Source organism: Bos taurus, chromosome X (genome assembly GCF_002263795.3).
Source record: "Bos taurus isolate L1 Dominette 01449 registration number 42190680 breed Hereford chromosome X, ARS-UCD2.0, whole genome shotgun sequence".
In the NCBI taxonomy this organism is placed as follows: domain Eukaryota; kingdom Metazoa; phylum Chordata; class Mammalia; order Artiodactyla; family Bovidae; genus Bos; species Bos taurus.
This window is the reverse complement of record NC_037357.1, coordinates 135,502,266-135,514,554: the sequence shown is the minus strand read 5'-3', so window position 1 is coordinate 135,514,554 and position 12,289 is coordinate 135,502,266. Positions and strand designations below refer to the sequence as shown.

At 47.6% G+C, this 12,289-nt stretch overlaps 1 protein-coding gene across 3 annotated transcripts in view; it reads left to right on the top strand.

Moving 5' to 3' along the window:
- Positions 1-12,289, top strand: part of STS (steroid sulfatase) — a 166,840-nt gene that overhangs the window by 113,613 nt on the left and 40,938 nt on the right. For all 3 annotated transcript variants that reach the window (XM_059883326.1, XM_059883327.1, NM_001075394.2), the window contains 1 exon segment: positions 10,374-10,511. In XM_059883326.1, the coding sequence (XP_059739309.1) occupies positions 10,374-10,511 (138 nt within the window).

The window sequence follows — 12,289 nt, the reverse complement described above, 5'->3', positions numbered from 1 at the left end:
CTTGCTCCCTGAAATACCACCTACTGTTTCCCCAAGCCCCTCAGACAGTCGTGGCCACCACCGGTTGCTACACTTATTAATACACGCTCTCTCGTTTATCTTCAGATCCTACCCTCTTTGGGAACATTTGCGTTCCATCGTTGACCTGTTGATCACAGGAAGGACTTACTGAAATGCTTTTAGGCGAATCTTTCAGCATTTCCTGTGTTCCCTGAATTACACTGAGTAGGTGGAAATTCTTTCTTAATTATTCATGCATGGTGTGTGTCTGCTTCAGGAGATATTCCCTTTCCTTATGAGCTCAGTGTTTCCAGACAGCTGAATAGCGACATCACAGCGTTTTTGTTTCCATATTTTGCCTGAATCCACCTACCTTATTGGAGAAGGCAATGGCACCCCACTCCAGTAACTCTTGCCTGGAAAATCCCATGGACCGAGGAGCCTGGTAGGCTGCAGTCCATGGGGTCGCTAAGAGTCGGACACGACTGAGCGACTTCCCTTTCACTTTTCACTTTCATGCATTGGAGAAGGAAACGGCAACCCACTCCAGTGTTCTTGCCTGCAGAATCCCAGGGATGGGGGAGCCTATGGGCTGCCGTCTATGGGGTCACACAGAGTTGGACACGACTGAAGCGACTTAGCAGCAGCAGCAGCAGCAACCTACCTTATAGGAAACAAGAGAAAAGCCAGATTTGCTGAAATAGCAAGTCCTCCCTTAGACAACTTGATTAAAAAATTTTTGTTATTGAAGTATTGTTGATTTACAATGTTTCGGGTATACAGCAAAGTGATTCAGTTTTATATAGACACACACAACTTCTTCAGATTCTTTTCTGTTACAGATTGTTACAAGGTATTGAATATAGCTCCCTGTGCTATACAGTGGGTCCTTGTGGTTTATCTGCTCTATGTAAAGTAGTGTGTATCTTTGAATTTCAAATCCATGATTTATCCCTTCTCCCAACCCTTTGCTAGCTACAAGTGGGTTTTCTGTGTCTGTGTCTGTTTTACGAATGAATTCATTTGTATCATTTTTTGGATTCCATGTAAAGCGATATCATAGGATGTCTGTCTTTCTCTCTTTAACTTCACTCAGTATCACAAGCTCGAGGTCCTTTCATGTTGCTGCAGGTGGCATTATTCCGTTCTTTTTTTATGGCTGAGTAATATTCCACTTTGTATATGTGGCTCGTCTTCTTTGTCCATTCCTCTCTCCCTGGATGTGTAGGTTACTTCCAAGTCTTGGTTATTGTAAATATTGCTGCTGTGAGCATTGCGGTGCATGTATGTTTTTTGAATTATGGTTTTCTCTGGATATGTGCCCAGGCGTGTGATTGCAGGATCATACGGAAGCTCTATTTTTAGTTTTTAAAGGAACCTCCATACTGTTCTGGACCAACGTACATTCACGCCAGCAGTGTTGGCGGGTTCCCGTTTCTCCACAACCCCTCTAACATTTGTAGACGTTTTAATGATGGCCATTGTGACCTGTGGGAGGTAGTGCCTCGTGGTAGTTTTGCTGTCAGGCAAGCTGATAGTTTAACTCTGAGTTTTAACTCCGCTTTAAGAAGAGCTAAGCTGCGTTAGTACTCATGATCCAGGGCTAAGAGTTTGCGATGCAGATCTCTGTCATCAGTCATGGTAACCCTCTACCGTTATATGTTATGACCTCCAACTTAGACGGGCTTCCCGGGGGGCGCTAGGGGTAAAGAACCCACCTGCCAATGCAGGAAGACCCTGGGTTCAGTCCCTGGGTCGGGAAGATCCCCGGAGGAGGCCACGGCCACCCACTCCAGTGTTCCTGCCTGGAGAATCCCATGGACAGAGGAGTCTGGAGGGCTGCAGCCCATAGGGTCACAGAGTCGGACACGACTGAAGCGACTTAGGACGCGTGCACCCACTCGGAGGTCAAGAACCGCAGTGAGCGAACCAGGGACCCAGGACTTGGGACCTGGGAGCCAGACCCTGGACAGTCAATTTCTCCATGACGGCAACTCCGTCTCAGGCAAGACCTAGGATTCCGGCTGAGGGCTGGAAAACCTTCTCTCTCACTTTGTCCATCACAGTGGCACGTGTTATCACTGTTGCCTGTGGCAGGAATCAGTGGAAGGGACAAATTCTCCAGAACGCGGGCTTCTTTCAACCTGCGTCCACACTTGTGGGAGGAAGGGACCGTCATTTTCACACCTCCCAGATTTCTGCTTTAAAATGACCGAACCCTCGTCAGCGAGCCCTCATTTCCCTCCCTCCCCCACCTCCGATACACTCAATCTTTGCTGTCTCCGGTTAGATAACAAAGTGCTCTCGAAAATGGCTTGTTTTCTGTATTTGTTTCATTTTCGGGAAGAATGTGGGGAAGCTTTGGAAATAAAACATTTCATTTATACACTATCCTGCAGCCCTCCACCGGTAATTCAGAACTATCATCCGATATAAATGGGCGTCATTATACCTTGAGAACCTCTGAAAGATAATATTTGCGGACCTCTGACTTGCAGCATGTGGGTCTGAAAGCAAGAATAATACAGCGGTGTTTGTTCCCACAGGAGATTTCGCTGCAGAATTTTTTTAGACAAGAAATATGTTAGACCTTTATAGGATCAGTGTCATGAAACATCTAACGGCTAATGGGCTTTTCGGATGAGATTCTGGCGTTTAAGACCCAAATAGGATGAGATACGAGGGTGCCTCTCTCAGGGAGAAAAAGAACTGAAAGAGAATCAGAAATATGATGCTTTTTCAGGTATCCATGCGTGGGAGCATCAGCTAGATTCTCTGGGATTCTTAATCCCAGCCCAGTGGTATAATGTCCTTTTAATGAAAATGATCAACTTATCACTCTAGGCGATGGATCGAAGGAATGGATGGGGGCAAAGGAAGTATCTTATCATGGTCGTTTGAAAATATTGGAATTTGGAGGAGATATCTAGGGAGGAGTGTGAAGATGAGGGAAGATGTGACATATATTTTAGTAGAAGGATTCTGTGTAGTGAGTGTGGCTGCTGGGTCGTCTGGGTTTGAAAACAGCCTGCAGGGAAAACTGTCACGGGGGCATGTAGCTGCCTTGAGGAAAGGCAGTGATCAACCAGGGGGATCTGGGATCAAACATCCGCCATCCCCAGCACTCTGCACGCTCTGGTTTTTATCCCTTTTTCAGTGGCTTTTTGTCAACACGAGTTGAATGCAGTATGACGATGTGTGGGAACCGACAGGGCATTTGAAAGGCATCTTTTAAAAATTAGCAGACGATTTAAAGAAATGTTTGCTCGTTGTAATATTGTGTCTTTTTTTTTTAAAAAACAAGCCAAGCAGCTTGCAAGATCCCAGTTCCCCGAGTGTTACTCACTCAGTCGTGCCCGACTCTTTGCGACCCCACGGGCTGTAGCCTGCCAGGCTCCCCTGTCCATGAAATTCTGGAGTGGGTTGCCATTTCTTTCTCCAGGAAGCGATCAAACCTGGTCCCTCAGCAGTGAAAACATAAAGTCCTAACCCCTGGACTGCAGTTTGCAGTAGACTATTTTTCTTTGTATAGCAGTTTTAAGTTTACAGGAAAACAGAGCAGAAAGTACAGAGAATTTTTCTATATTCATTTCTTCTGCACACGATTTGCTGTATTCTCTCTCTCTCTGTCTTTTTTTTTTTTATGTGGACCATTTCTAAAGTCCTTATTGAATTTCTTATGCTATTGCTTCTGCCTTTTTTTTTGTTCATTTGTCTTTTTGTAGAATCTCAGCTCCCCGACAAGGGATTGAACCCACACCCCCTGGCCTTGGAAGGCAAAAGTCCAAACATCAGATGACCTTGCGACTTGACTCTCACTTTTCACTTTCATGCATTGGAGAAGGGAATGGCAACCCACTCCAGTGTTCTTGCCTGGAGAATCCCAGGGACGGAGGAGCCTGGTGGGCTGCCGTCTGTGGGGTCGCACAGAGTCGGACACGACTGAAGCGACTTAGCAGCAGCAGCAACAGCAGCAGCACAGTATGTGTGTTGCTTTTGATGAACCAATATTGATACATTCGGTTTAGTTTAGTCGCTCAGTCCTGTCCGACTCTTTGTGACCCCATTAACATCAGTTAAAATGCATAGTTGTCATTACAGTTCACTACTGAATTTGTGCCTTTTATTTTTGTTGTTGTTCAGTCACTTCAGTCGTGTCCAGCTCTTTTTGACCCCATGGACTGTAGCACTCCAGGCCTCCCTGTCCATCACCAACTCCTGGAGTTTGCTCAAACTCATGTCCATTGAGTCGGTGATGCCATCCAGCCATCTCATCCTCTGTCGTCCCCTTCTCCTCCTGCCTTTGATCTTTCCCGGCATCACGGTCTTTTCCAATGAGTCAACTCTTTGCATGGGTTGGGGCAAATGTGTAATCATTACAGTATCATTCACAATACTTGCAGCCATGAAATTAAAAGACGCTTACTCCTTGGAAGGAAAGTTATGACCAACCTAGATAGCATATTCAAAAGCAGAGACATCACTTTGCCAGCAAAGGTCCATCTAGTCAAGGCTATGGTTTTCCCAGTAGTCATGTATGGAAGCGAGAGTTGGACCATAAAGAAAGCTTACTGCTGAAGAATTGATGCTTTTGAACTGTGGTGTTGGAGAAGACTCTTGAGAGTCCCTTGGACTGCAAGGAGATCCAACCAGTCTATCCTAAAGGAGATCAGTCCTGGGTGTTCATTGGAAGGACTGATGTTGAAGCTGAGACTCCAATCCTTTGGCCACCTGATGCGAAGAGCTGACTCATTGGAAAAGACCTGATGCTGGGAAAGTTTGAGGGCTGGAGGAGAAGGGGATGACAGAGGATGAGATGGTTGGATGGCATCATTGACTCGATGGATATGGGTTTGGGTGGACTCCGGGAGTTGCTGATGGACAGGGAGCCCTGGTGTGCTGCAGTTCATGGGATGGCAAAGAGTCAGACACGACTGAGCGACTGAACTCAACTGAATACAATACTTGCCCTCCCTGTTCGTCCCTCCCTGATCCCCAGCCCCTCAGGAGCACTGATCTTTTTACTGTCTGCATGGTTTTGCGTCTTCCGGCGTGTCACAGAGTTGAATCATGCTGTATGCAGCCTTTTCAGATTGGCTTGTTTCACGTCTGTGTGTGTGTGTGTGTTGTTTAGCCACTCAGGTGTTTCTGACTCTTTGTGACTCCACGGACTGTAGCCCACCAGGCTCCTCTGTCCATGGGATTCTCCAGGCAGGAATACTGCAGTGGGTTGCTATTTCCTTCTCCAGGAGATCTTTCCGACCCAGGGATGGAACCCAGGTCTCCTGTGATAGTCATATGCATTTAAGTTTCTTCCATGCCTCTTCATGGCTTGATAACTCATTTCCTTGTATCGGTGAATAACATCACATTGAGTGGCTAGACCCCAGTTAGTTTATCCATTCATCTACCAAGGTGCTGAAAGACACCTTGGTTACTTCCAAGGTTTTGGCAACTATAAATAAACAAGCTCTAAATATTTGTGTTGTTTTCGTAGAAGTTGCCACAGAAGCCGCATTTTTCAAAAAGATATTTCTTCATAGCATTTTTCTTTATACTAAGCTACTTCTATATATGTATATTCAAAAATACTTTCGTTTGAAACAGAGGTGCATGGTTGTATGGCCTTTTGCAAATACCAATTACAGCACAGGGAAGTGAAGCCCTGATCTGTGTTGTTTGGTTAATACTTAGAAATTTTTATGTGCATGCAAGGGACGTTCGTGGGGGTTTTTTGTAGATTTTTTTCACATGTTCTCTTTGCAGTTCTTTCCTTTTATTTTTGACTGGGCTGGGTCTTCGTCGCTGCACGGGCTTTTCTCTAGTCGCAGGGAGAGGGGGCTGCTCTCGAGTTGTGGGGTGTGGGCTTCTCATTGCAGGGGCTTCTCTCGTTTTGGAGTATGGGCTGTAGGTTGCATGGGCTCTCATTGCAGGGGCTTCTCTCGTTTTGGAATATGGGCTGTAGGTTGCATGGGCTCTCATTGCGGGGGCTTCTCTCGTTTTGGAGTATGGGCTGTAGGTTGCATGGGCTCTCATTGCGGGGGCTTCTCTCGTTTTGGAGTATGGGCTGTAGGTTGCATGGGCTCCAAGAGTTCAGCTCCAGGGCTTTAGGGCGCGGGCTCAGTATTGTGGCACATGGTCGTCGTTGCCCCTCGGCATGCGGGATCTTCCCGGACCAGGGATCAAACCCAAGTTTGATCCCAGACCAGGGATCAAAGGCCTTGACCAGCAGGTTCTTTCCCAACGAGCCACCAGGGAAGGCCCCCAAAGGGGCCTTCTTCCTTCAGAGTGTATGCTGTTGCGGCTCAGTCGCTTCAGCCGTGTCCGACTCTGTGCGACCCCATGGACGGCAGCCCACCAGGCTCCCCTGTCCCTAGGATTCTCCAGGCAAGAACACTGGAGTGGGTTGCCATTTCCTTCTCCAGTGCATGCATACTAAGTCGCTTCTGACTCTGTGCGACCCCTATGGACAGCAGCCCTCCAGGCTCCTCTGTCCACGGGATTCTCCAGGCAAGAGTACTGGAGCGTGTTGCCATTTCCTTCTCCGTCAGAGTGTACGTGGGGGTTGTATCTCTGCCTTGTTGCTCCTTCCTGTGCCAACTCATTAAACTAATTACCATTCGCAAAGTGATAAGCCTTAAATTAGTGTCAGAGTCCAATTACCCCAATCCTGCGTGCACAGGTGGTTTGTGGAGCTGAATCAAAGCACAGCCCAATAAATGTCTGGCTGGTGATGATTGATCACGGGAGACAACTCGCTGAAACAGTCCTGCGCGTCTTATCCCCTGATCCTGAGGACGACGTTCATCTCCACGGCGAGGCTTCCAGGAATGTTTATTGTACGGAATGAAGCGCTGAGAGAGACTGAGCATCCTCTAGCCTGTGGCGTTGCAATCAGATAGCAAGAATATGTCTGGTGACAGATGAAGCGGATGTTGCTTTTGCATTGGAAATCATGTCTGCCACCTCCACAGAGGGTGGACCCTGTAGCTTTTTATGCCCTCTTTTTGGACAAAATCAGTCAGGGTGCAGCCCCCGGGGTGGAGGGCCTGACTCCATGGGGTATGTGATCTGTCTGCTGGATAGGCTTACACATATTTATTTGGCCAATTACCAATATTCAGTTTATTGTCTTTTTTATATTTTTTAATCTTTATTTTATTTTTAATTTTTTTTTATTTTGTCTTTTTTTAAAAATATTTATTTGGCCGATTACCCATATTCAGTTATTGTCTTTTAAAAATATTTATTTATTTGGCTGATTACCAATATTCAGTTATTGCCTTTTTTATTTTATTTTTTAATCTTTATTTTATTTTTAATTTTTTTATTTTGTCTTTTTTTAAACATTTATTTATTTGACCAATTACCCATATTTGGTTATTGCCTTTTTTTAATTTAATATTTATTTATTTGGCTGAGTAGGATCTTAGTTGTCGCATGTGAGATCACACAGGATGGCTGATGTTCACCGTGGCATGTGGGGGTCTCCAGTTGTGACCTCTGAACTCTGGGTTGCAGCCGGTGGGCTCCAGTTCCCTCATCAGGGATGGAACCCGGGCCCCCTGCATTGGGAGCGTGGAGTGTCGGCCCCTGGGTTGTGGTGGTTTAGTCGCTCAGTCGTGTCCGACTGCTTTGAGACCCCATGGACTGCAGCCCGCCAGGCTCCTCTGTCCGTGGGGACTCTCCAGGCCAGAATCCTGCAGTGGGTTGCCATTCCCTTCCTCCAGGGGATCTTCCCGACGCAGGGATGGAACCTGCATCTCCTGCCTTGCAGGCGGATTCTTCACCACTGCGGCCCTTAGCCCCTGGACCACCAGGGCAGCCTCCTCAGTTGTTACTTCTGCTGCCAAGGATGCCCGGTGTGCTTGTAGAGTTCCCGTTGTGATTATCCTACACTGACCTCACCCCAAAACGTGGGTCCCCCGTCGAGATGAGCGATCCTTGAGCCACACCAAGACGATACAGAAAGGGTTGTAACTCCCAGGTGATGAGACTTTCTGGACAGAGCAGGGTAGCTGCTGGGCCGCTGTGAAGATGGCTTTCAGGAGATGGGGAAAAGGAGACAAATAAGCCGTTGTGGGAGATAGAAGCTGACTCCTAGATGTGGGTTCCTGCGTGTAGGTAGGAGCTGGTACAGTTTGAACCCCACGTGGGCACTGAGGGAAGGAGCCCGTAGGCTTTCTTGTAAGCTTGTTGGGTGCAAATGGAAGAGGCAGAGATGAGGTCTAAATACTCTTTGTGCCTGCTGTTTAGTTCCTAAGTCCTGTCCAACTCTTTGCGACCCCATGGACTGCAGTCAGCCAGGCTCCTCTGTGGGATTCTCCCAGGCCAGAACACTGGAGTGGGTTGAAGTTTCCTTCTCCAGAGAATATTCCCAACTCAAGGATCAAACCTGCATCTCCTACATAGGCAGGCAGATTCTTTTCGGCTGAGCCACTTGAGAAGCATTTAAAGCTCTTAGCAGACCTCAGAAAACCAGCTCAGGCCCTTTAATACCTCACAGTATAACTAACTGCCTGCACTGGCCAAATGAAGCCAGCACCATGGGACTATAAGGGATCTCTGTGGGAATTATAAATTAGATGCCTCTAGTCTGACCATCATTTTCTTCTGATTTGAGAGCAGATGAGTGAGTTGAGTGAACGTTGCTCAGTTGTGTCCGACTCTGTGACCCCATGGACTATACAGTCCATGGGATTCTCTAGGCCAGAATACCTGAATGGGTAGCCTTTCCCTTCTCCAGAGGATCTTCCCAATGCAGGGATGGAACCCACGTCTCCCACACTACAGGCAGATGGAACCCACGTCTCCCACACTGCAGGTGGATTCTTTACCAACTGACTTATGAGGGAAGCCCAGATGAGAGCTTCCTAATCAGAGAGGCTGTATTTCAGCCCATTCTTCCATCTTCAGCTTGCTTCTGTAATTTTTTTTTCCTTATGAAAAATTTGAGCTATAAAGGGAGAAAAGTGCAGTCAAGCGCCACATGTCCTGGGCCCACCTTTACCAATTGATGAAGTCAGGTCTGATGTAGGGTCATCATGCTTTGTACTCGCTTCCCATCTTCCTGGACGAATGTGATGAAGAGATAAGCTGTCATACCATGCCATCCATGGGTCTGTTCATCTGCTAAGCTGTGCTGGCTTTGAGAGTCTGGGTTTTGTTATCAGACTTCACTCTTTATTTGTTGTCTGCCACTTCCTAGGCTTCCCTGGTGGCTCAGACAGTAGAGGATCTGCCTGTAATGCAGGAGACCCGGGTGTGATCCCCAGGTGGGGAAGATCCTGTGCAGAAGGGAAGGGCAACCCACTCCAGTATTCTTGCCTGGAGAATCCCATGGACAGAGGAGCCTGGTGGGCTACAGTCCACAGGATCACAAAGAGTCAGACACCGCTTAGCGACTAAACAACAATATGTTAGGGTTAGTCTAGAACATGCAGTTTGGGGGAAAAAAGATGAGGACAAAGAAAAGGAAAATGTGAGGAAAATAGATTTTTCATGACGGGCAGTTTTAGACCTGGGTATCTATGGTAACTATTAGAAAGGGCCTTCATCAAATAGTATTTATAGAGATGTTTCGTCATATAAGAGGAGCCCTGATGGTTTAGTTTTTTACCAGACAGTGAGGAAAGCTAGTAGACTTCCTTTTCTTTAGCTGGAGAATAATTGCTTTACAATGATGAGTTAGTTTATGCTGTACAACATGTGAGCTGTAGGTATATATGTATATATCCCCTGCCTCTTGAACCTCCTCCCTACCCCCTCATCTGACTCCTCTAGGCAAATGGATTAAGAAGTCGTGCTACATATACACAGTGGAATATTACTCAGCCATAAAAGGGAACAAGATTGGGTCATTCGTAGTGATGTGGATCCACCTAGAGTCTTTCATACAGAGTGAAGTAAGTTCAAAGGAGAAAAACAAAGATCGTATATTAACACATATTGATGGCATCTAGTAGACGTTTTTATGACCTCAAGACCAAGGCCAGCTGATGGTTGCAACAATCTTCCCTCTGCTAGCATCTTCCTCCAAAGGGCTCATAGTGTGTGAGCCTGGTTCTTCTAGAATGTTTATCGAGCCTCCCTGGAGGATTGCCCCACGATGCCTAGAGGTTCAAATGATACTTACAGATGAGACTTAATTCCATGACTAACCTTTCTCCTTGTCTCTGCCGAGTGCCCAGCCACTGTGGGTCCTTCTGATTATGGAGCATCCCGGATTAGAATCTGCGTGGGCGAGAGGGCTCAGGGTATAAGACTGTCTCCTCAGCATCACCAATTCCCAGACGAGTGCACAAGGGCAAATCACCTCTGTTTCTGTTGTAAAGATTGTGCTTTTTTAACCTTGAGTGTTTCCTCCCCTTCAGGGCAGATCTTGGATGTCCTCCACGAGCTGAAACTGGCTAATAACACCCTGGTGTACTTCTCCTCCGACCAAGGAGCTCACGTAGAGGAGGTGACCGTCAAAGGGGAAGTTCAAGGAGGCAGTAACGGTATCTACAAAGGTAAGAAATGTGTTCGGTGGGCAGTGCCTGTGGCATCAGCGCTGGGCCCCCCGGCTCAGCCCTCGCTCCCTTCTTCCGGACCTCGGAGGACCTTAGTCATGTTCTTTTTTTTTCATATGCATATTTATTTATGTATTTGGGCTCCCCAGGTGGCTCAGTGGTAAAGAATCCATCTGCCAAACTGGAGGCACAGGAGATGCGGATTCGATTCTTGGGTGGGGAAGATCCCCTGGAGGTGGAAATGGCAACCCACCCCTGTATTCTTGCCTGGAGAAATCCCACGGGCAGAGGAGCTTGGCGGGCTACAGTCCAAGGGGTCGCAAAGAGTTGGACACGACTGAGTGACCAACGCTTTCACTTTTTCATGTGATCTCTTAGATGTGGCATGTGGGGTCTATTGCTCTGACCAGGAATCAAACCTGGGCCCCTTGCTTTGGCATCACACTTTCTTAGTCCCTGGACCACCAGCAAAGCCCTCCAGGAACTCTTTAGTAAAATGATTCAGCCAGCCCTCCTGTATTTACTCTTATTTTCAAGTGGCGAGAAGCTGGAAGCTTGGAAGATGAGGTGCTTTTTCCCTATTTCCATGAGGTTATGGGCTGTGTTCAGAAAGTTGGTTTTGTTATTTGATAGATGGTAGCGTCTCTTGAGATGCATTCACAGACTGAATGTCATGTGCTAGCCGCCCCACCCCACAGCACATCCCCACCATCCATTCGTTCCCCCGAAGAGGGTCCTTTAGGTTCCAAAGCGGCTTAGCGGCTGTTGCTGCGATGTGGACATAAATCACAGTAATAGAAGGGGCGAGCAGGTGATACATTATTTACGAAACTCACATACACGTTGGGATGGAGCCCCAGTTTGGGGACAGAGGACCCCCAGCTGAGGACTCTGAGAAAGCCGGATGGAGCAGAGAAGGAGGAGGCTGTAGTGGGATTTCGTGATGATAGCTGAGTCTTCAGAAACACAAGAGGATGGTGAGGCTGGGTCAGAAAGAGAGGGTCAAAGGTCTGAGAGATGCCTGCGGGCTTGCAGTTTTCATCCAATCTGCAAAGCATGCTCACAGCTGCTCCCTGTTTTGTTTTTATCTGGAGGATAATTGCTTTACCATACAGTGTCGGTTTCTGCCCTGCATCAGCGTGAGTCGGCCACAGGTATACAGACGTCCCCTCCCTCTTGAACCTCCCCCCGACCCCATCCCACCCCTCTCGGTTGTCACGGACCCCTGGGTTGAGCTCCGTAAGTCATACAGCAAGTTCCCAACTATTTTAAACACGGTAGTGTACATGTTTCTATGCTGTTCTCGCAAATCGTCCCACCCTCTCCTTAGCCCGCTGTGTCCACGTCTGTCCCCCATTGCGGCTCTGCACATGGGTTCATCAGTCCCATCTTGCTAGATTCCATCCAGTTCCGTTCACTCGCTCAGTCGTGTCCGACTCTCTGCCACCCCAGGAACCGCAGCACGCCAGGCCTCCCTGTCCATCACCAACTCCCGGAGTTCACTCAGACTCACGTCCATCGAGTCAGTGATGCCATCCAGCCATCTCATCCTCTGTCGTCCCCTTCTCCTCCCACCTTCAATCTTTCCCAGCATCAGGGTCTTTTCAAATGAGTCAGCTCTTCGCTTCAGCTGGCCAAAGTACTGGAGTTTCAGCTTTAGCATCAGTCCTTCCAATGAACACCCAGGACTGATCTCCTTTAGGATGGACTAGTTGGATCTCCTGGCAATCCAAGGGACTCTCAAGAGTCTTCTCCAACACCACAGTTCAAATCATCAA